Consider the following 25292-nt stretch of genomic DNA (forward strand, 5'->3'; position numbering starts at 1 on the left):
GTATAAATAGCAGCTGGCGTCGAGATCCGTAGACATAGGCCTAGCGCCGCGACGGCCGCCAGCCCTCGTTAATTATTTAGTCTAAAAATGTCGTTGACGCCATCGCTAAGAAAACGACAGATTAGATGTCCATTCCTCGGTCCTGTAACAGTCGTTTCACTTCATTTACATCCTTCGCGGCAATCGCGGCTGTTCGTAAAAGGATTACTGTACCAAATTACTGCAATAATTTAAATATTGATTTTCGACGATGTGTAATTAATAAAAATACCGAAAAAAGTATACAATATTCAATTCAATAACGATACTCCTTCAATGTGATAGTGTTAGTAATGCGTGGAAGTGTCTTCAAAAGATATACTTGGCACAAATAGTTGGCACAACACGTTGGTATTTGCAAAATTGGACAATCCACAGAGGAAGATTGAGGCGATGAATAAACTTAAAGGGGGCTTAAAAGAAAACGTGCATTCAGTCTAAATATTGTATAATAATAATTTATCAGATACAACAAAAATTATCAGGATTGAATTAGTATTTTACCTAACGACTAATAATACCCCTAAAAAAGTTTAATTTAGATGGTTTTGCAAAATGGAAAAATTCTTGATGAAACGAAAATAGTTTGCGCCTTTGCGGGGTTGTCACTTATCCTTCTTCGAGTCTTATAGGTGTCATGGCAAATTGGCCTAACAAAGCTCTGGGATCCGTCATTATAGATGTAGGAGTAGGAGATACGGACTGGAGACTGGATGTCAATACACTTAAAAATCTGTGAAATATCCAAGTTAAGGCATATGTGCTGGAATGTGCCACCGTAGTTTTATATATGTAACACACATCTAATCAATTACAAACAAGACTAGACAGCATTCAGACTCTTTTTATTAGTGTGGAATTGTGCCACGATTTTCATGTAGTTTTGATTGAGCAAATCATCGTACATTTCATTTAGGATCTACCGAAGACAAGCTGCAGATCTATCTATCTTTTGGAAGCTGTTACCTGAAGAAGTCAAGAAGTTAGTGGACTCAACAGAAATCATTTGTCTTATAACTTTTCACGTTCTGGACACAAATTGGAATTCATCTGAGCAATTTCTTCCGTGCCAACGTGTTGATATGCTCACCAACAGCTTGACAAACTTATATACTAACCTACTTACGGTCAATTTAGCATCACACATCTTTTATATATTGTTTTGTTTTCTATCTCACAACTACCTCTATTTATTGTTTTTATTTCATATTTTTATTGTAAAGGTCCGATTGTGGATGTTTTATCAATTAATTTGAAATCAATGTTGTACTCCTTCTTATGTATTCAGTCTAATTAACTTTATTACAAGCAAGATAGAACAACAAGGTACAATTTAGGAACAATACTTATAATATTGATTTAAATGTTAGCTAAGCTTTATCGTTGTATGTTTTTTGATTAGAATAAAATTGTATAATGTGCCACACTGTATTGACTGTAAAATGAAGTATTCCATATTAATTAATAAATACAATTAAATAATTACAATACTGTACTTGTAATTCATTCTAGAGATGCAAAAATGGTCAAGCAAATTTTGCATCAAGCAGCTTTTACTTATTGATTTGATCTATAATTATTAATATAGTACATCGAGTTCTTAAGCAAATTCGTTTTAATAGTGTCGTTATCATAAACAAATTACAGAGTGGAGTCAACAATGGAATCAAAATGGTGAAATAGCTCCATGAAGCATATGTTTACATATTGTTGTGAAGTGTTCTTGACGACTGCGCACGCTTGAAATTCCCGCGCAACTCCGTTGGATGATGGGAGTTATATGTCTGCACGATCCTCGCAGGTTCGCCCAATCGCGCCGCAGCCGCAGATGTATTTCAGTTCTTTGAAAGTGTGGTCATCTGTTCTCAAAATATCTTTCAAGCACATTAGCCTGCTGAAATGCAAAACATCGTGTAGGAATTACTGTGAAAGTCTTCTTGTTATTTGGTGAATGTTTTTTTTCTAAAATACTTTTTTTATTCGTAAAGTGACTGTGTGTTTACGAACGAAAGTTATCATAACTTATCGTTGTTAAGTTTTCTTCAAAGTTTGTTAAGTTGTGTTAAAGTGCCAAGGAGTAAAAGAAAGACCTTGACAATTGATAGTTTATTTCTGAAATGAAGTTTTTCTCTAAACACCTAGTGTCGATGCTGTGATTTTTAGTTTGTGAGTATTTCTTAATACCATATTTAGTTTTTCAAGTTGTGTATCTCAACTTTGTTGTGTACAGTATTTAATGCCTAGTTTAATAAAGGTGTAGAACCTATTTTCTTTAAGTTAGGCCTACCCTAGCTCTTGTATAACTTAGGACTAGGCCTAGGTTATACCTTTGAATATTAAATACAACAACTTCTGTATGCAATAGTCAATGGTTATACCTACAGTAGGACTACCTACCTTAAATCGATGTTACGACAAGCACACAAAATCCGAAACTAACTTTAGTGCTAACCCAAAGAGAAGTAGGCCCACTTGATTTATTTTTAGTTTAGGCCAGGCCTAGTTATTATCTTTGTAGCCTATTTAGGCCTATTACTTACATATTGGTTTTTGGTTTTGTAGGCTATCCTCATAAGCTTTGATTAATGACCTCTGGCCTATCCCTAATTTTGAGAAGGAGCAAGTAAAAAAAAAAAACGAGAGAATTAAAAAATATGTTCTAACTTAAGTCTTTCTAAATTACCGTGTTGGGTAAGACTTAGCCTAGCCTACCCTTTATAAAACTACCTGGGTACTGTTCCGCAGAGAACATAATAATATACCTATATTAATATATTATTGGATTAACAACGGATAATCAGAATAATGAATAAGTTAATATTGGAGGTTTAACTTATCCAATTCAATACATTACATACAATCGATTACAAAATAAGCCTATACAAAGTAAACATTGAATTGATTTTATGATTTAACTAGAGGACCCATGCTGCTCCGCAGCGTTGAAATAACTTAAATATTATATCCCAGAAATAATCAAATTTATGATTTTTGAGTGAGTAAGTTAATACAGAAGCCTAGGTATCTTGAACCTAACTGATAACGATCAATGGCTAAAATGAAAGCCTATAATTTACTGATTATTTTGAGTAGGCCTATAAAACATATTAAAAACACATAAACAATACCAACAACAATAGGTACCGTACCATATTGATTTTTAATCATAGAAAAACCTTTTAAAAATGTCTTTTTTTGGTTGTTTACCTTGCGTTTGCTTTCAAACTCATCCGATTTGTATAACTAATAGGCTAGCTTAAATGAAACCTAGTATTTTACTGAAGTCATAAGTCTTTAGGTATTTGCCATTAAATACAATAAGTACAATAGGTTCGTCATTTAAAATAAGAACATCCTAAATCAAGTCGCTCAACAAATGCAAAATAAATTGAAGGTTCTTAGGATTATATAGGCTAATATATGAATACAAAGAATACAATGAATACAATGAATTTATTTGGCCAATCAACAACAACATTGTTACAGGCTATGTCAATGTACAAGCATAATGTACAAGCATAAAATAAAACATATAGGCCTATAGCCTAATAGGATTAGGTACGGTATATAATTATAACTGGTGAAATGCATCTTAAATTTAAGTAAGAATTTGAAAATAAATCAAATTTATGTTTTTTGGCCGATTAACACATTAGATAAATATGCCGAAGCTTGATGTGAAATCTGAGCCTCCCACACCTTCAATTTGAGACCTTAATCATTAAAATCGGTCGAGTAGAAGAGCCAAACAAACTCAGAAAGGAAAACGCAAATTTTTTAATTAAATAAGATGTTTCCCTTTCCCTTTAGTGTTGGTTTGTAAAAATACCATTTCATTACCGGTACCTACTGTTCACGATCAGAACTTCCGTAGATTCAACCTACTTACTTGTAAATGGTTATAAATTACCAACAGTAGGCCTATGGCTGTTTCCTCCCAACTTGTTGGTTTATTGATTATGCAACGTATCGGTAGGTAATTCAATCAAACTCCCAATATATTAAGTCCGTTTACAGAAATATGCATTTGTCATTATTATTTCCATGTATTAGCCTAAAGCTTTGACTATTCCTAAAGCCACATTTACCATTTTAAGTCTGAAGAACCAATCATATGTTGTGAAGAAACATTGATAGATTCTTACCAATTCCAGTTTTTATTCACGACATTAATGTTTCAAAACATCACCTACTTAGGGGCTCAGCCAGTTTGTTGATAATAGAGGGGTTTTCAATAAGGTGTATAAGCTTAGTGACTAGGCCTCTTTTATGCACGATGTTTTCTGTTGTGCGTTCTGTCAGGGAGTTTCTATACATGGGATCATATAGGACCCTTTTATGCTTGACAAATTCTCTGTCACGTTTCGGCGTTCAGTCTGGGGCATTTTTTACATAGGATCAAATGGAACCCTTTGATGCCACGGCTTTTTCCGTCGGGCGTAATGCAGCGCACCCAACCTACCCCGTGCTCTGTCATTCACAGTATCAAAACTTGCCTAGTCATTATAAATAGGCCTAGGTGATCATCATAATATATCAAGGAAGAGATGCAACTTAAAAAAAAATCTTGCATGGTGAGCATAATTAAGTTTTGGCCTACATTTTTGTTAAAATTCTCGGTATAATACAATCATTTCACAGCACACCATATCATTTTGCAGAAGCCCCATTCAGCCTATGACTTTGATTCACCGGGTGTACAGCCCACCTCCTTCCTCGTCGTATATTTTTCTTCATATACAAATAAGTCAAAACCAATATACAAGGGTCCATCTTAGGTGACTGATAATGGTGAAATGAAGAAAGTTGGTAGCACCCCCTGCCGTGGGTATCATAAAAATCCAGCGGGTTCCGCTTGGTGAAAAACCTGCATAAAAGGGGCCTAAATTCCGCCCGCAGATTTTGCCCGTCCGAAAACGTCGTGCATAAAAGAGGCATTAAACATATGTGATGCACTACAATACATTCCATCTTGTTTGTGCTTGTTGGGAGCTTTGTGTGTGAGGTTGTGGGATGTTTCCAGGCAATGGCTGCATCCATTATGGAGTTGCCAGACAACTCATCGGGTATCAATATTAGTGATGTCAGTAAGTATCACATCCACTGACTACTTGCTTATTTTTCACAGCTTTTAAAATGGAAATCTAGTGGTCAGTGAAAAAATACAATTTCCATTTGTTGCGGTGGATAAGAATTAGATTGGCTCCTTACATTGGATTACAATTACAACTTTTTTAATTAATGGTTTTCCTATGGTTTGCAAAGCTATTTGAAGTGCTTGATTTTGAAGTGTTTACTTTTGGTGAGGGTTTTGGTTTTGGCCTTTTTCTATCCTACTTTCTAGATTCCTTATGTTCTTTGCATGTTTACATTGCACTATTCACTCATTGATGTTGTGTACATAGTTCCGAATTATCAATTCTATACTTTTATAGCTTAAATGTCATTAAATTCTACAACTAAGTTAGATTGGCTTGGCGGAAATAAATTACGTAAAAAACTATGAATTGACAGGACAGATTCAAATAGTTTTTCCTCAAATAAAACTTCCCTAATGTGTTGTCCAATAAGGCTTTAAGTCTTTTGTCTTGCTAAGTAAACATAGCTGCGGTTGAATTAGTTGCAAGGTACTTATGTAAATATTAGGCTACGAAGGTGGCAAGCCTGCCTATAGTGCTTGCCTAGAAATCAAATGGTTTGACCCTGAAAACGTTTGGCTAAAGGTAAAACGTAAATGATCCTGGCTAAATGTAAACAATCAGCTGATTTTAAGAGTAACAAATAGATCATTGTGAGAAGCTAAACAATGCAACTCACCTATCCAACACTGTTTATTCTGCATTCACATTTGAGTTCAAACACAACCGTTGTTTGGTCTTTCATTGGTGACATAAAAGATGTGTTATTTGTCACTTTTTTATTTTTATTTATTTATTTATTTATTTACAGAATGCCATTACATCATAAAATGACAGGACATTTGTCAATGTCAATGCATTATAATACTTAAATCTAAATAGTAATAAATCCAAATAAAATAATTTCAACACTTAACCCTCCCAATTTCCACTTAAAAATTCATTTAAAGAATAAAATGTTTTTGTCAATAACCATTCTTTACATTTTTGTTTGAACTTTTTTGGATTTGCAATGTTTTTTAAATGATCAGGAATCAAGTTATACAATTTCGGTCCAATATATTGAGGTGATGCTTCAAATAGTGATAATCTATGGCTAGTGGGCTTAATTAGGTTCTTATGTCTAGTGTTATACCTATGGTTTGTGTGACCCTCCCTGAAAATGGACAAATTGTTGAATACCCAAAATAATGCTTCTAAAATATACAGGTCATAAAATGTCAAAACGCTAAAAGCCTGAAAGATGACTTTGCACGGACTTCTTCGGGGTACTTTAGCTATGATTCTAAGTGCCTTCTTTTGAAGCCTAAAAATCTTCTTACCATGGCAAGAATTTCCCCAGACAAGTATTCCGTATGACATTAATGATGAAAAATATGAATGATAAACTGTTAATTGAGTTTTAGTATCTGTAACTTGAGAAATTGTTTTGAGAGAAAATATTGCTGAAGAAAGTTTTTTCCGTAGTTTGTCAATGTGAGGAAGCCAGTCAAGATTTTCGTTTATATGAATACCCAAAAAATTGACTGTCTCCTCAGACATTAACTGATGATTTGTAAAAGTGGTCTGTTTTAAACTATTTCTATGATCTGATCGAAAATTAACTAGGCCTACTTGAGTCTTTTTCATGTTCAAGGAGAGCCCATTTACTCTAAACCAGTCACTTAAAGCGGCCAATTCTGTATCTACTGTGTGCTGAAGGGATTCAACATTGGGTCCCTTACATAACAGCATTGTGTCATCAGCAAATTGAAATACATCCATCTTTAACACATTTGGTAGGTCATTTACATAAATAAGAAATAGACAGGGGCCCAATATTGATCCCTGAGGCACCCCTACTTCAACTTTTTCCCAATTAGAATTTATAGTATGTCCAAATTTGATAATTTTAGTCCTTTGATATCTATCCCTCAAGTATGTAGAAAACCAATTTAGTTCCTTGTTTTTTATTCCATATTTTTCAAGTTTGTCTATTAACAAACTGTGATGAACACATTCAAAAGCTCTGGTTAAATCACACAGAACTCCAGTTGTCTTCTGAGATCCATCCAAGGAACTCGCAACACAGTTTACTAATTTAGTCATTGATTGTTGAGCACTTAATCCTTTTCTAAATCCAAATTGGGAATCATTAAAAATATTATTATCTTCTAAAAAAGTTCTCAATTGTAGGTCAACACATTTTTCGAATATTTTAGATATACTTGAGAGCATAGCTATTGGGCGGTAATTTTCTAAAGTGTTTTTATCATTTTTCTTATGGAGTGGTAAAATTTCGGAGTATTTTAGTTTGTTTGGGAAAATACCGTGCATTAAGGACTGGTTTATGAGATTACAGAGAGGAGTTTGTATTTCATCTATTACATGCTTAAGTAAGAACAATGGAATCTGATCCCAACCGACAGATCTTGTGTTATTTAAGGAAAATACAATTTTCCTTACTTCTGATTCGGTAATTAGTTTGAATTTAAATGTATTTTTGTAGTACTTTGAATCTATAAAATTCAGAGCCTCTTTGGCTTTAGGACTACACCCTACTGATGTATGTGCAGATAGAAAATGGTTGTTGAAATTATTAGCCAAATGTGTAAGTTTCAAGGAATCGTTTTGAACATGATAAGGTAATTCAGATTTTTCCTTTTGTTGTCCAAGTTCCCTTTTTGCAAACATCTTTGTCAAAATGGTTGAGAGTGTCCCTTTTACGCTGTCAAACAATTTATACACGGTGGTGAAGGTTGCCATGTAAGAAAGTGTCAGCTCATTTTTCAGGTCATTGCCTTTTGGCGATCTTTTCCAAAAGATACTGTTGTTGTTCCGGTTTTTGTATCTTATCCTTGCATTTAAAATCATTAATAATTTTTTTTTATTGTTATGTCTATATTTCTGTTTTAGTTGAAGTTATAGAGACTGATTGCAACAGCATGGATTCGACCAGACGAGAGGGTCCTTACATCAAGATTGTTGAACAACCTGCGTCCAAAGCACTTAGATTTCGTTACGAGTGTGAAGGAAGATCGGCTGGAAGTATTCCAGGTGTAAATAGCTCTACAGAGAACAAGACTTATCCTACAATACAGGTAACATCGGTTACCTACGATATACTTTGTGTAGCACCTGTTAGCATAAATAGCTCATGCAATTATGAGTACACATTGCAGTAAAGATTTTGTTATCTGTCACATTTACTGAAAATTCTTTCATTGATGATATTATTAGTCCCTTTATAATGGTTCTGACCAGTGTGATGTAAAGAGCTGGTTTGTACTCACAATGGTACAAAAACTGTTCTCCAATCTCCTAAATGGGCTTTTATGCCCTAACTTCTCCCTGGGTTCTAGTCTTAATCCATTTTCACCCAGAGGGTCTCAGAATTTTATCACTTAGATAAAATCCATTGGCGATTGACGGCATTTGAACCTGGGTCCTTAGGTACCAAAGTACCACCCTCGACCTCTAGACCTCTCCTGTTAAAAACTGCATGATTTTTGCAAAAGCAAATATCTCAGAAGTTTTATTGTAACCACTCATACAATTCGTTTATAATCTTGTCCAACTCAAAATTTAGGGAAGTAAAACTATAAAGTACAGTAAATTGAATGTCAGCTGTCTTGTAAAATTAGTATAATAATGTCTCCAAGAAGACATTCGCTGTTTCCCTTGCACGAACACCTAAAAAAGGTGGTCTAGGTGGGTATTTATCTTATTTTCTCAGGGTCATAAATCCCATTGGGTTTGATGTTGGTGTGGATTTCATCATCTAGTTGCTTCCTGAGTTTTAGATTTTGCTCTTCCAATAGTGATTGTTTATCCAATAATTTTTTTTTAATGATAGTCAATTGACTTTCTTTGGTGCATTTATTCTTTTTCACTGCGTGGGATGATTAAAAGCATAAGTGAAACTAGGTTGTTTTTACTTTAGATATAGTTAAGGGATGGTTAAACGCTGGTGTCTATGAAATCGTGTCTATGACATCGTGTCTGTGACTTCTTTCTTGTCTCAGATATGTCGCACATGAAACCAACCCATGTTAACAAAAATCAGAGCTTACACTCTGCTTGCGCCACATGTCCGGATCATCATCTGTGTATCGGACATATGTCGTGCGAGAGTGTTGGGTGAGACATGTCGTACAACATCACGCTTGAAGTCACTGGAACACATCCCCTGAGCAAAGAGTTTATTCAGCCATTTACAAAGCCTATGGATGAATCAAAATGTCTTTTGCACTTGTACAATCTTACTACAATTGTTGCCACTGTAAATAAATCAATAAAAGCACATTTTGTGTAGTTTAATCGACCATAGTGTTAAGTTTAATTGTGAAATATTCTTGAAACATGTGTCATCTATTCATAATTTGGTTTTAAACCACATTATCAGCACTGTGATAACTCAATGTTTTCTTTCACAGATTAAAAATTACAAAGGGAAAGTAGTGGTTGTGGTTTCGTGTGTGACCAAAGATGCACCCTATAAACCCCACCCCCACAACCTTGTTGGCCGAGAAGGTTGCAAAAGGGGAGTCTGTACTCTTGAGGTAAGAAGTAAAACTTTATTTTTTTTCTCATTCCAGTTTTGTTTTTTTGTTTTTATTTTTTGTGGATCGTTTTTTAGTTTGGTTATTACTAGGTACGATAAAATTGTAGTACCCTAACAGAATGTATTAAGTCTGCATTTCTAATGTGGGATTTAGTTTTTAACTGAGACTCTGGTTACTTATTTGGTTTCAAATTTAAGTTTGGTGCTTCAAATTTTAGTTGGTTTTTAATTAAGTTTTTCAAGTGGTATTTTGTTATTAAGTCTCTTAGAATATGTTTTAAGGCAGGATTATACAGTTTATTATAACTGTGTTTACATAGAGTACCCAATGCAAAAATCTTGAAACTATTTTTTTTAAACCATAAACTTGGATTGTGTTGTGAATTTTGCAGCGAAAACTTGTAAATAACAAAGGGTCTATTCTGGTTCGATTCCCAACTTTCCTGAATCATCAAGTTCACGTTAAAATCTTGGTGATTTCCCACTATAGTGGTAGTACTTTTTAGAATTTTTGTGTCAACATGCTTACTCTTTACATTCGGTAAAATGTTAAATATATATGCCTAATTTACATAACTATTTATTTCACTTCTAAAATTTGTTGTTTAATAGTCCAATAAACCATCCTTGTAAATGTAAAAATCCTTTTGTTGTAATGCATTGTGTATGTTTAAAATCAGAGTCTAATCAGATTGGGCTGTGAGGTGTCAACTGGATGCATTGCCATCGTCTGTTACGTTACAACACTTTGTGATGCCACCATGATCCCCCTTGTGCTTGGGCCTCATGGCTGTATTTTTTTTTTTTTTTTTTTTTTTTTTAGTTTGGGAACCTTGTTACAAATTTATAAAAAAAATATTTTCAGATTCACAATGACACAATGACCCAAAGTTTCGACCATCTTGGAATTCAATGTGTGAAAAAGAAAGATATTGAAGACGCCCTCAGGATAAGAGAAGAGATAAGAGTTGACCCTTTTAAAAGTAAGTTACTTCCAACTATTATTGTCTTGTCTTACTGTTTGCAATAGAATACAATGATTGCCCCTTAGCTATAGATCAATTGTAGCAATTTAAGAAACTTTAAGATTTATAAATAACTAAAGCTTGTTACCATTGATATATTTGCTAGATTTAAAAGTACCTACAGTAAGTTGGTAATACCAGTAAGATGTTAATTGTGCTTTACTAGACTTCTAGGAACTATGCATCTTTATCATGGGTCAGCCTCAAAAGTCGCCACAACTACTGATTAATTAATCATAACTGTTTTTTTGTGTACTGCACTGGCTCTATGTTTTCTCACTCAATTTGGACATTTTGAGTTTTGACGGTCAAAATAAGAAACCCTATATTCACCCCACAAACCCCGGTTCCCATGGTCCAATCATGTTGGTTCGCAAACTCATTCAAGTTTATCCTGGCTTACACCTTCAAACCAAATTTTATCAAAAGCGGAGAAAAATTACTCAAGTTATCGCGTTCACTGATGTGTTTATATATGGTACTTGTATAAAAAATTTGGAAGATTAGTGTTTTTGGCCTGTAAGGACATCAAAATGAAAAAGTATATTGATCCCGGCTCCAGGTCTTACAGTGCCACCTACGGTAATAACTACTTCCCTAAAGGGAAATTTGCTAAAAGTGTATCTTTCTCATAATTGCAAATCTTAAGTATACCTATAATTTTATTTCCTAATAATTAAGGTATGTACCTACCGGTTAACTTGGCGAGGATTTGTTGGTGCGGCCAAAAATCACCTCCAATATAAATGGCCCTGGGAGTAAGTAAATAATTAAAGTATGTACTCTTAAGGTTGTAGGACTGAAATAAGGCCTCCAAGAGTTGACAAAGAAATCGTGTTTTACTATTTGTATTAGAATTATGGATTGTAATATTAATGAGAATTACAATGCTGAGCTGAATTATCAGTGTTTTGCTTGTTTCAAATGTTGTGTTTTTTTTTGCAGCTGGTTTCTCACACAGGACACAGGCGGGCTCGATAGACTTGAATGCTGTCAGATTATGTTTTCAGGCCTTCTTAGAGGACAGACCAAATTCTGGAACATTTACAATTCCATTGGTGCCTGTTGTTTCAGAAATCATCTATGACAAAAGTTAGTGTTGATCTGTAATTGTTTAAAACATATGATACTATGTAATCCATATGTATATTTTAATTGAACGTTCCCGTAAGCTATAAAAGGTATAAAATTACCTGAGTACTGCCAGAGTGATCCAGAGACAAAACAACTCAAAATATGAAGTTCCCGTAAGATGTTTTTAAATTAGAGTTAGTCTTAGCTATACGGGTTGGATGTGTTCTAGCAAAGTCCTGTGCAAACTGCAAAGCAAATAAAGGAAGGACTATTTGTAGACTGCCATCACGGAAGAACAATATATTTCACTAGTACCCTTCTAAAAGATATAAAGCTTTTTACTTTATTATTGATTCTTTTTGTGGATAAAAAATTATGCAAAATTCTTAGATTTATTTACTAATACACTTTTTCCATACATTTTGTTGTGGCATTTTTAAGCCCTATAATCCAGGATATCCATTACATTCTGTTTTGTAGCTTCATCACTACAAAATGGTCAAGTCTGTATCTTACTCTTTTGTCATGTGGTTGCTACAAACAGGTTACTTCTTGACCAAATTCAGCCAGTGTGTGAATGTTTTAAGTAGGATTTCTAAAAATTTAAAGACGCTGCTTGTAACTTGTCAAAAGTAACTTTAGATGTAGTAAGGTACTAATATACTGGTTTGGTATTGATCAAAGTTTGCCAGTTTTATATTAGAATGGTCTGATGGTGTACTTGTGTTTTCAGAAGCACTTTGTGATCTAGCCATCTGCAGGCTGAGCCATAGCTCTGCCACAGTGGCGGGGGGTCTGGAGATGATATTGCTCTGCGAAAAAGTTCTCAAAGGTAAAATTATTATTTTATGTCTACTATTATAGGTCCTCTTACCCCTGGAGGTTTTACCTTGGAGGCAAAACACGTTTTTACCAAAGTTGGGTTGTATTTGTAATTTCTTTTTATTATTCTTTTTCTTTTTCAGTTTGCTTTTATTGCTGTAACAGAGCTGTTACTGATCTGAAAGAAAGATAGAAATACTTGTAGTTCTTTATTTCACCCATCTGATTATAAAGTGTAATTTCAGTTTAGCATAAACATACAGTGTTTTTGGAATATTTGAATCAGTAATACTACTCAGTACCAATTACTAACAAAATGTCTTTGAGAGTATGATAATTAGAGGATCTTGTACAGAATTCAAAAAGCCTCACTATATGGGAAGAGATCGGTTCAATCAGGTTTAGTGTCTTCCAAGTGAAAAATCCTTTGTCGATTGTGTTTTACTCCATCCAAAAGTTTTGTTAAAACTGCGATGGCTAATTTGCTTTATTTTTTAGATTGACACAAATGAGCTTTGATTGCCGAATGATTCGTGTTTGCTAAATGCTAGGAAAATTTCAAAAATATATGCTGCTTGACAACTTTTTAAATATTTAAATTTTTCCAGAAGTCTTTTCATGTCTGTCCAGAACATGGAATTGGAAAATGAACAGGACATTACTATTCTTGTGACACTTAAGAGCTAAGATTGTGGAATTATATAAAATTTAATTTTTTTATGATATAAAAAAAAATTGGGTCTGACTTGTTAATAAATCCTTGACACAAATAATCAACACAGCCAATTAAAATAAGAAAATTGCAGATGTAAATGAATTTAACTGATTATGGGGTTGTGTTTTCAGAGGACATTGCAGTGAGGTTGTACGAGGAGAAGAACGGAGAAATAGTGTGGGCGGCCAACTGTGAGTTCACCCCGGCCCAGGTACATAAACAGGTGGCCATCACGTTCAAGACCCCACGCTACCACACTATGCAGGTCCGTCTAAACAGATTCTATTAATTTTAGTCTAGCTTATAGCTGTAAATTTTAGCCTACCTTTTCTTGGGGTTTACTTTTCAAACTACGAGTATTTGCTGGGAGCAAGAGGATGGAGTGCACAATAAGGTTTCAAGTTCAAGTATGATAAAATAATACTACTACTAATAACTTGTACTTTCCTTGAATTTGTAAAAAAAACCAATAAAATAAATTGAGTCTTGCATTTTTTAGTTTCTCTTCTCATTTTTATTGATTATCAAACCCTGCTCTTGTTAGTAAACATCCACCTCTGTTACACAGTTTCATAATCAATGTGATTTTAAAAATAAAAATGAGTATTAAAACAGTGTTGTTATTTGCAGGTGGACAAGCCAGTTCAGGTGTTTATCCAACTACAGCGACCTTCCGACCATGAGACCAGCGAACCCTTGCCCTTCCAACTGACTCCACTAGACTCAGGTAGGCCTGCGTTCTGGTCCCTCCGTCGCTACCGCGCCGACTATCGCACCTTCTCTCACATCCTGTCTGCTGATACTAAGCTGCTGACAAAGGTTGACAATGTTGACAACCTCATCCCTGACACTGAAGAGGCACAAGACACCAACAACAACAGTCATCCGACCAAACCTCAGCCTTCATTAACAATTGTTGACCAATCGTCTCCCAAACCGATGGAGGTTCAACCCCAACCTCCATATACGGAGGTAGACACTGTTGTCGATAGTTGTCCGATCGAGCTAAACAACGAGGTTAAAAGATTTGAGGATGTCGCAAGCTTAGTGGACAATGTTGAGCAGAGTTTTGACGACCTGATCAACGAAGTTGACGACTTTGACGAAATAATGAGTTCAGAATTGAACCAAGAAATTCCAACCGTAAATGATGGAATTTACAGCAGTTTCCAAATGGCAATGAAGAATCCATTTGAGTTTGTCGACATGAATACATCAGGATACGAGGATGTACTTCCTCCTCCCCCCAGGCCTTTAGAGCCGAAACCTCTCATTAGGGATCAGATATTCACGGAAATGCAAAACGACGATATTCTCCCTCCTCTTCCCCCGAAGAGAATCAGGAAATCTCCTCCGAACAAAAACCTACCTCCTGTTCCAGAAGGGAAAAAGTTGAATATATTTCAAAAACTATTCTCTTCCAAAAGGAAAGATAAATCACGGAAAAATAGTGTTAGCTCGATGGGCAGCAGAAGGTCGTTGGTGGATGACAAGTCTGTTGTTGAGCCTGATGAAGTTACGTTGACTGAAGCTGAACATTACGCTTTGTACACAGCATTAGCTCCTCATGCTACTGCCTCTGAGTTTGACGAAGCCTCGTTCTACTACAGCCCTGTCGAAGGCTTGTCCCAAACTGTCAAATGAAGCCTTTAGGGCTACAAATGTTTTGTACGGATAGCAATATAATCAGGAATATGAAATATTTTCCTAAATGCTATACATTTATATCAAAAGCTTAGCTGATAAGTTTTTGTATTTAATATTTTAAGAAACGATTATTTTCGTAGTCTAGTCAAAGATGCTGAACTATTTACTCTTTTATATCGATGTGACTAATCTATAAATTATGTTGGAATTGTACACTTGTTGGATATGCCAGTGAAGGATATTTGGCACTAAAGATAAATATTAGAAATGCAGAATGCATTGCTATGACTGTTGTTAAGTTTGCGTAGAGTTTATGCGAGTTTGAGAGAAAGTCCTGCTGTGATAACCTCTTTCAGTGAGTACAGATTGTGGTTTGACATTGTGTTGTAGAAAGCTAACAATAACTAATGACTTTTGAGTTTTTACCTTATCAATAAGCTATTAAAAAGCTTCTTATGTGTATGTGGTACTATTTTAACTAACATTTTGGAAATAACCTTTTTTTATGCTATGTGATTTATTTAAAGCATGTATGCATTCTTTTTTTGGACACCAGACACAATCTCATTCTCAAAACATGCAATAAATGGCCTGCTTTTATTTGTGTTCGGAGTTTAAAGATATAAAAACTACTTTGATCATTACCACCCACCATTATATCCCTATTGCTGACCAAACATTTGGTTGAATCAATAAAGAAATCTACACAAACACCCGATTAAAAAGATTTATAGTTTTACTCTATTCGGCAGCAACGTTTTACTCAACACTTTGTACTATACACACTTGTCCCCCTGCACCTAACAGCTAAATACAATAGCATCAGACTATATTTGCTATGTTTGCTGTGGTTATTTTGATTTCAGTTACATTTTTATATTTAGTTTTGTTAATGTGATTAATTTAACCCTACACCCCACTCCCTTCCAATTCCAGTTTTCCAATTGCTGGATAAAGTATTTTTATTCATTTTCAAGCAATTTTGGGGTTTTCTCACAAAATACAAATGGTAAACGTAATACTGGGCTTGTCAAGTTTTGGGTGCAAAGTTTTAATTTTCTATCCTTCAATTTTCTGGCCTAAATTAAGTTTTTTACCTTGATAGATCCACCGACTTTCTTTGCGGACTCAATATTTGAAAGCAGTTTCTTGTCAACTTCATATCAGGATTTTTAAAACATATTTTTCTCTCTTTGCACAACAGATGTTCAGATTTTAAGGCAGAGCCATGTAGCTGACTGAAAAATATTATTTGAGAAGGGAGAATTCAGCAAGCTTACCAAATAAAATATAATTCAGGATGAATAAATACCCAAGATTGGTTACATTTACATAACCTAGTAAGCAAAAGGGTGTTGGTTAGATCCTCAGAAAGGTTAGTAGATTTTTGATGGCTAAAAACCGGACCCAACTGTCCTTAATCTTCCTGTATAATAAAGCAGATGGTCTTGGCCACTATAAGAGCTTTTATTTTTCAATTATCTGTCACATGTAGCCGAAATATCCGATCTGGTGAGTTACTGAGGGCCGGATTTGTGAGATATTTTCAAAGTAGGTATTTATTTTCTTATGTAAGGTAGCTGAACTATCTCTTTTTCCAAAGGGATAAAGTTAAACATCTTATATAATATTTCTCTTGTGTCTTAACTGGAAACCCAAATGACAATCCTTAGTTAAATAAATAAACTTTAAAAATGTATACATTATCATCAAACAGCAATTCACCCTTCAATTCCTCTTCTCCCGAGTTTGTTTTGATTTGCGTTCACACCTGATTGCATGGCTTGTGTTGTTAGGTTCTGTGTCAGGGGAGCAGCTAAACCGCAAGAAGCCACGGTTGAACGATGTCGATCGTTTGCTGATTGCAGACAAGGACCCATTACGTGAGTACCGACCATTCTGGGTGCCTGGGGGTTGGGCCGCTTGGTAATGCTTGGTTAACCTGACAAGCAAAAATGTTAACACCTTTTAGATAGGTGCAGAGTTTGTCATCGACGTTTTGTCATCGAAGTTTTTCCCCTATGTACACCATAAACAGAGAAACTGGGGGTTATATAATAAGCCATTGTATGATAATAAGTGAAAACTAAAATAATATGTCATTTATGTCAGACATTAGAACATTTTCTGTGTATGTGTAATTTAAAATTTACATAAACAATTTTCAATGGCAAGGAAAGTATCAAAGTTGATTTAGATGACAGTAACAAAGACTGATTTTGCTCCTCCAAAATGAATTGCATTTTTGGTTCAGCTAGAATTTTTGTTAGTGCAATAATAATGTACGGTATAAGAATGTCAAAGAAGCTCAGATTTCTTCAAAGATCAAACTCAATTTATATTGAACTCCTTAATAAGACTGTTTATTAAATAATTTTACTATTTCGTCCAAGTAGGGTTCTATTTTGGGGAACTTTTTCAATAACACCACATTGAATAGTATGATTCTGCCTAAAAACGTTCCTAATAAGAGAACCCAATGTGGCATATATGTATTATTTATATTTTATACATGTTGTTATTTTAACTCTAAATGCATTGGTCACTTTTGATTTTATTATTGCTTAGGTGGTTATCAAATTTAATACAACTATGTAGGGCTATCTCATTTTTAATTGGTAATCGGATATTCATTTAAGCAATGCCCAAGATTCAGTGTTCAACCAGCAATAAACAAGTATTTAAAATAGTATTTATAGTGTGTTAAAACCAAAGTCATGTTCAAAGAATGCTTACCGATTTGGAATATTGACAAAGTTGCAAGCCTCAGTCTAATTACTTATTAGCCTAAAATATTTTGTGATATATAATTACTGTCAAAATTTCACATATAATATTAATTCTACACATTAATTCAGTTTTTTTTTAAGATAACGATTCATTGATAACTGGCTAACTTTGAGCATAACCGAGGTTTAAAGAGGCTGCAAACACCTGTACGTAGTTGTATAGAATACAGTGTTAGAGTTAATCAACTAAATTTAGCTGTACTGTCAAGAGATAATTAACACTGTTTAGTAAAAGTTTAAAAAAATTGAATACGAAATTTATAGATGAATTAGTTTGACAGTCCTGTGTGAAATGTGGTTATGCATGAATGGGAAGTAAACCACCATCCCACCATGCTAAAAAAGTTTGTAGACAGGCGATGGCCTGTTACTTGCCTTCAATGGGAAGAGGTCCCTTACAACACTACTAAATGTGTCTCTTTTCCACACTAAATCCTTACTAAAAGGTATCATCATGTACGGTAACTAATTCATCTGTATTTATGATTATCTAATGTTTATTTAGTCTGAACATTTCATAACCATGTCTTACCTTCATGTTTGAGACTTGCTTATTTGTTTATTTATTTGCCAACGGATTTACACCAATTTAACAGTTTGATTGAGTAAATTGCATATTGCTTATTAATTGCTTATTATGACTAGATAACCCATAATAATAACAATGAAGCTTAAGAAGTAAGAAGCTACAATTGTATGGAAAAAAGGTAATGTAAGAAAATGTGTGGCATTTATTATCAAACATTTTACAAAGATAGTTTAAGCACAAAGAGGTGATGTTTTGGAGTTGTTTATTTGAAATCTACGAATTTGTAGCGATTCAGTTTGAATTTTGTATCACTATTAAGTTTGTTAAAAGTAGATATGTAATTAAATTGGTAGAAATCAAAATTCTCTTTGGGACAATTCAAAGAGAAGTTTGATTTGGTATTTGTAACTTGGGATCTCAATTCTGCAGCTTATAACAAGATAGTACAATGTATCCTGGATCGGTTATTATTGGATTGCGAAGCTAATAAAAGTGTCAGGGCTGGTCATGATTCGGTTGTCGAAGTTTGTAACGGTTAAAGATTTCAGTTTCCGTACTTAGTGCAATAAAAGAAGAGGCTAGAAGTTGTTGATTTTGTTAAAGAGTAACTTTTGTTTGGATTGTTTACTTACGATAGTTAACTGTTTTCAATAGTTTACAGTTTTGTTTGAGACAAGATTTATGTTTTCTAGTCAGGTAATGTCAATGTTCCTGTGGTTAAAGGTCATTATGTTTTGTATATTTTATATGTTAGTTATAGTCAAAAAAATTGTACTTTTATAATGAACAATATGAGAGTTGTACAATTTGGTTGAAGCTATTTGATTAAACTTTATGAATTAATTGCAGTTGTTTTATTAGTCACAGGTTGAGTAAATATGGTAAATATCTTAAAAGATAGGTTTTAAGACTTAGGTCACTTTCTTTTACCATAGATTATATTAGGGAAGTTTAATTGAAGATATGTTAAAAATGAAAATCCATAGCGTTACACTCATCAAAATGAAATATTTAACCCACCTCCTGGGTGGTAAATTTTGATACCACTATTTTCGTAAAAATATACGGTACTTTGGTATTATCCAGAGGCCACTTATTTTAGAGGGATATTTTTTACCGGGGAACCAAAACAAATACCTAATTGGAAAAAACATACTTTAATTGACTTACTGCCAAAATTTGACATGATTACGATCAGCAGCCTTTCGATCGGCGAGGATTGAGTTGAATGCGTCGCCACCGCTACCTGCCACATGTACTCCGCCAAGTAGGTATACAGCGCGCTGCGGCGGTTATGTTAGGTTGGGTTATCATAAATATGTCTGTAGGACTTTCCTCGTTTCGTTATGAATCGAACGATACTAGATGAGTCATGATTCAGAACACTGACACATACAGGCGGTGATGCGCGTGCTCTGGTCAACGTTCTTACTTTGGCTTACTTGGAGGGGATTTGGTGGGCGAAAGTATGACTAATTTTGTATCTTTCAATTCATAACGAAACGAGGAAAGTCCTACAAACATATTAATGATAACCCAACCTAACATAATCGCCGCAGCGCACTGTATAAGGGTGGCCTTCGGATAATACCAAAGTACCAAATATACTTGAGTTTTTAAGTTGTATATTTTTTACACTCAAACAGGTAAAACAACATAAAAGAAGAAAACATTTGTATATGCAACAGATATGTTTGCTAGCCAATTAGATTTCGAGCAAACTTAGCTGGAAATGTGTCTACTTAATTGAGTATACAAGTTATGGTTCAATATCAAATTTGACTAAGAAATGATTAGGCCCTAGTCATTCCGATGTTGAAGTTTTTGTTTTATAGAACTATACATTCCATTACCGTGTAACTTTTAAAGGTCTTGCTAGCCTCAGAGTCGAAATGAACGTAGTTCAATTCAGCAACATATTGAATGTGCTGAACGTAAACTGATTCCTGTAGAATTCTCCAACTTTTGTTGACAAACAAAACTGAAATGTTAACTTATTGTTGACCATAGCAACTTTTATGCCACATAAACTATCTATGAGTAGGCCATACTTCAGTGTAAAATTATCCTCTAGTCAAAGATGTCAGACTAACAACACTTTTGCAACTATCTTCAGTAATTTTGAATATTGTCTGCAACGTTCTCATTCCAACAGCACATGTACACTACTTCATGTAACAGTAGTGGCTAAAAATGTTAACTGATTAAATCACTTTGACTGATGTAAATGTTATTGTAAAGGAGGTATAATTTTGAGAGTTTGAAGATTTTCCCCCTGAAAATAATTATTTGTAAGACAACCCGTAATTTAATGGTCTGTCAGAATATTTAATGATTATAAAATGTTAATGATATTTTTCCAAAGCTCTTCCTTCATTGGAAATATTTTATGAGAAGATGACTGGATTGCTACAGTGTTCTTTTAGGTATGTTTAATAACAATGTCCAGTAGTTATTTGATATTTATTTTGTTTCTACTGTTTTGTTACTTAATTTTTACTTAGTGTTTGTTTTTCAAATATAACATAGTTTTTTAATAAGCAAACATTGACCTTGATAATTTTGTTGTAGCATTTATTTAAAAGTAATAATTGATTAACTGTATTTAAAACAGTTGGCTGATTTTGAAACTCTTAATTTGTTTAGACTTTTTACAAATGACTTCATATTGTTTATTGGTAATAAAATATATATTTGAATAAAGCAACTCATAAATAAAATTATGATTAATGGTAATTGAGCTTTCAATTTTTTTTAAACCTTGCAAAAAGATATACGAAAAATAAAATTTACTTTACTTGCTAAAAAAGTTTTCTAAATTGTATTTTGTCTTTATTTTCTGTTTTTAGCATGTTTTGTTCTTGCATGGTGACTCCAAAGGGAAAAGTATGTTGTTTTTTTTATAATTTTGTTTTTGTTACACTTTATTTTAAATTTTTTGCATTAAAATCTTGATTAAAGGTGCATCGTATAGTATATATGCCTCATAATTTGAACAGTCTTTTAGTTGTTTACTTTGCCAAAACATTAGTGTAGTAATTTTGTCCATACAACAACTAGTTTTACATCCTACAAAATGTTCTTGTATTTAGCACTAGCAATGTAGTTTTATAAAGGAATCCGTTATGGTAGTTGAAAGTAGCCTATGACTTCCTAGTTGATTTAGGAGTATTAAAACATACAACTAAGCTTGTAAGGACTGTAAGGTTAACATAACTCATGCTTGCTTGGTGTAATTAACCGTAATATGTAGATGCTTGGATAGTGCTTGCCTTTAATTTTATTTAGCTTCACTAATCCTTAAAGAAAGCCTTGCCATTATGACTATTTTTGCAGTGATATTTTATTTTAGCCAAGCCTGAAAATTTGTTTTGGATTTTAAAGACTAAAATATAAACACACATAAGTAAAATTATGTTAGTCGCTCACCAATCTCAAACTTGTATTGATTCTATTTTGATGACCAATATTATGCTATGGAAATGTATGAAAGACATTTATCAACAAAGCAGTCAGCGTTATCTCTATGTCACAGGAAAATTTATCGCGAGTAGTTTGTTTCATGGATGAAACGTTAGGCACGCCAATTGATGAATATTCTTTATTCTTAGTATTGTCTCCCATAGTCCCAAAGTCTATTTTGGGTTAAGGTATTATTGTTTTACATTTTTTTGTATTGGTACATTTCTATTGCAAAATGTTTGAGATTGTTGGGAAACTAACAGGATATACCTCAATAATGAATTAAATGTAAAATCATCAGTTTCATTTTGAAAACTAACACGTTAGAACATAATGTCATTGCCAAAGGCAGGAAACCGTGTTAAACCATTTTTATTGGTTATTTACATTACATAATTATTCTGAAATTCAACTCTTTAAAAAGAGAATTGTTTGCCTTTTTCCAGCTATTTAACGGAGGTATTTATGCATTTTACTTTATTATTTGCATCCTGGTATGATGTGTAACTTTGGCAGGCCTGTGCATTAAACAGCTGTTTTGTGTAGGTGCAAGCCCTCGATTGTCCCCGGGGCCCACTGTCAAAAGAGAACCTGCAGGTAAGCCAGTTTTTTTCAGATTTTTTACCTAAGTCCATTGTTTGTTATTACTTTACTGCGAGGGCAATTTTTTGAATTTTTTATTGTTCATATTTTTGTAATTGGTATACTTTCAGTATTTGATCTTGATACATCATTGTCATTACTTTTCATTACTAAAAAAGTTCATGTTTGTATGGCTTGGTATTTACATTAAAAAAATTAAAGTTATCTCTTTATAGAAGTATTTTTGTTAGGTTTACATGGATGAAAATTGTCACCCACAATTTATTTATACTAAAGAATAGTTTCCTTTTTGGAATGTGATTGGTTAATTATTTTTGCCTGATTACTGAGCTCTATTACTGTAATGTGGATTTAACTGTGAATAAAAATTATTTACCTACATTAATAAAAAGATTTTACCGTTTATTAATTGTGTGTTTATATTTACTTGAGTCACAGGAACCACTGATTTAAATTTTAATGTAAATATTTATTTAGGGTTAAAAAAGAAAATTTAATTTTAAATCCTCCATAATTATAATAATTAACAATGAAGTACATGTATATAGCTCATCTATATATTTAATTGGCCATCATATAAATTAGGTATAGGTCCAAACAAAAATAAATTGTTCAGTATTTTTATTCACTAACAATTTACTTAGTAGTAAATTTTTCTGAAATTTAAGAAATCTCTTTTATTATTAAAGAAAAACTACGATTGTTACTAACAATTCTTTAGGGCAAAAACATAACAATGTTCTATCACTTCATCCTGTTTAACCAATTAAATAATTTATTCCAGCGATAACAAAAAGCTTTATTAAATTTATTTACCAGTTTTACTAATTGTTCTAACATTTTGCAGATACTAGTCCGAACCCGTACTCAGTCTACAGTCCTGGAGCAGTCAGGGTGGCAAGTGTTTACCACCCTGACCTGGAATACAACCCCATGTTTTACCAAGCACTACCTTCAACCTCGATGGGTTACCAGGCGAGGACTGTCACAGTACCTTCACTCTCCGCTTTGAAACCCGTGGCCGTCAGTCCGGGGGCGAGACTGAGCCCCGCAAGTAGTCCCCAAGCCTTAGGTAGGGTGTCACCCCTACCTGTCGCCAATGCCGTAGCAGTACCTTCGGACATATACATGCGGGAGCCGCTGCAGAACGGTTCGCTGCTGGACATCTCCTCGTTTGTAGCAGAACCCATGGAGCATATCACTGTAGACTCTAAAGACTTCTCAGGCTGTGATATAAACCTGTCTGAAAACCTTTCTAACAACCTTCATCTCAGTGATGCCAACATTGTAAACCCTCTGCAGGAGAACATGACAGACAGTTTCACCAAGCTTGCCAACACGGCGTACTCAGAGTTTGAAGGAAAGTAATACAGTTATGGTAAACATCACAAAAGTAACAAAGAAAAGTTTTGTTGCAGATATTGTAAATTTCTTTAAGAATTAATTTTTTACAGCTCTTCCTGATCACTTTTGTTCTGCCTGTTTACCCTTTACAGAATGTTTTCCAACATTGGATATTTTATATACGTTCTGAATAGGACTTGTGTAATAGTTTTATGAAGAAATGTATTAACATGGAAAATTGTATAACATTAGAATCATTAACGGGGTAAACTGCTGTTATTTTTTTGTTAAAAAAAAACATTTTGTGCCTACAAAATGTAAGAAAGGTAAGTTATGTTATTTTTTGCTTAAAATTTACATTTAAAGACCCTTAATGGTGCTTTTTCATTCAAACCAAACCAATTTCAGCGTCAGGTTTTATCTTACGAATTCTTCATTTTTTTTTAATGACGTAGATTAAAAAAAGTCTTGACAGTTTTTAAATGTATATATGTGAAGGAGTGTATTATAATAATTCTGTAAATTTTGTACTAAACATAGTGATTTATCTCTTTTCTTCAATTCATTACAGATATGTAGTTTGATTTAATTAAAAAATTGTGGAGTCATATTTTTAGATGATCTCTAAAAGGAACAAACCTTTATTATTTAAGTTAGAATAATTCAGCCTATGTACAACACAGGGTAGTGATTTTCTTTGTACCTAACACATAGTGAAAGGGAAAAGCTATTTGGTAAAAATTATATCACATCACTTAAGTTAGGACACAAGCTCAAAAATCAGAACAAGGTAGCCTACTAGTCACAAACATAAACCACTGAACTGTGTCTATCACTCAGCTCTTAACTTAATTTCATCCATTATCTGATAATTACCAGCACTATGTTTATCGTAGAAAAAGAATTTTTATTAAAGAAGATATATTGTAAAGTGACAAAAATCATGCTGCAACCAACATTTGTTCCCAGTCCGTATTGTATGTTTGTAACATTTCCTGAGCTGTGATATAATTGTGCTATGTAACTTTGGTTGTTTTATGTTTTAAAGACCTCTAAATAGTTAAGGCTACTTGTGTTGACATGTTACCTTCGATAAGTATGCATTTAATGTGAGTTTTAAAATCAACGCTCAAACCAAGGGTTGTGTTGATTAAATGATTTTTTATCAAATTATGAAATTATTTATCTTTTTATCTATTTAGTTGTAAGTGTTAAAGTATACAAAGTGTGATTTATTAATTTATCTTACTTGATATTATTGATTTTTTTTATAAATGCTTTTTACTATTTGCTAAAATGCAATTAAAATGTTCTATATGATAATGAATTTAAAGGGTCATTTGTTTGAAAAAATGTTTCGCTTAACGTAAATTTAGACTTTGTCAATATACTTTATTTTTATTTTATGTAACTTCTACTGGCATATTTGATTTTTAATCCAAGTTCCTTTCACCTTTTTGTGAAGAAAACGTGTACTTTGTACATCCACTTAATTATAAATACAATCATCGAATCATCCATGTAATGATGTATATAATATGTTTAAAAAATTAATGACGGTA

General features: G+C 33.5%; 1 protein-coding gene across 4 annotated transcripts; it reads left to right on the forward strand.

Annotated features, from left to right (window-relative positions):
- The first annotated feature begins 1855 nt into the window (after nt 1-1855).
- On the forward strand, nt 1856-25086 carry LOC128985472 (embryonic polarity protein dorsal-like). Of its 4 annotated transcripts, XM_054404980.1 has the most exons (12): nt 1856-2205; nt 5063-5126; nt 8073-8257; nt 9593-9718; nt 10586-10703; nt 11691-11837; nt 12553-12651; nt 13488-13621; nt 13987-14083; nt 16800-16886; nt 22330-22380; nt 23234-25086. In XM_054404980.1, exons 2-12 carry the CDS (start codon nt 5066-5068, stop codon nt 23752-23754), a joined length of 1626 nt encoding a protein of 541 aa, XP_054260955.1. In that variant the 5' UTR covers nt 1856-2205; nt 5063-5065; the 3' UTR covers nt 23755-25086. The 4 variants fall into 4 exon arrangements, 3 of the variants coding, with proteins under 3 accessions (XP_054260955.1, XP_054260953.1, XP_054260954.1); XR_008490030.1 differs by lacking the exon at nt 23234-25086 and having other exon boundaries at nt 13987-16886; nt 22330-22365; XM_054404978.1 differs by lacking the exons at nt 22330-22380; nt 23234-25086 and having other exon boundaries at nt 13987-16917.
- The last annotated feature ends 206 nt before the right edge of the window (nt 25087-25292 follow it).

Source organism: Macrosteles quadrilineatus, unplaced genomic scaffold (genome assembly GCF_028750875.1).
Source record: "Macrosteles quadrilineatus isolate MER2022 unplaced genomic scaffold, UCM_ALF_1.0 Scaffold_2__2_contigs__length_208266976, whole genome shotgun sequence".
NCBI lineage: Eukaryota > Metazoa > Arthropoda > Insecta > Hemiptera > Cicadellidae > Macrosteles > Macrosteles quadrilineatus.

Coding starts and splice junctions, on each gene's coding strand:
- LOC128985472 (XM_054404978.1), top strand. CDS start 5,066: ATGGCTGCATCCATTATGGAGTTGCCAGACAACTCATCGGGTATCAAT. Junction 5,127..8,072: donor TATCAATATTAGTGATGTCA/GTAAGTATCACA, acceptor TTTCTGTTTTAG/TTGAAGTTATAGAGACTGAT. Junction 9,719..10,585: donor GGGGAGTCTGTACTCTTGAG/GTAAGAAGTAAA, acceptor AAATATTTTCAG/ATTCACAATGACACAATGAC.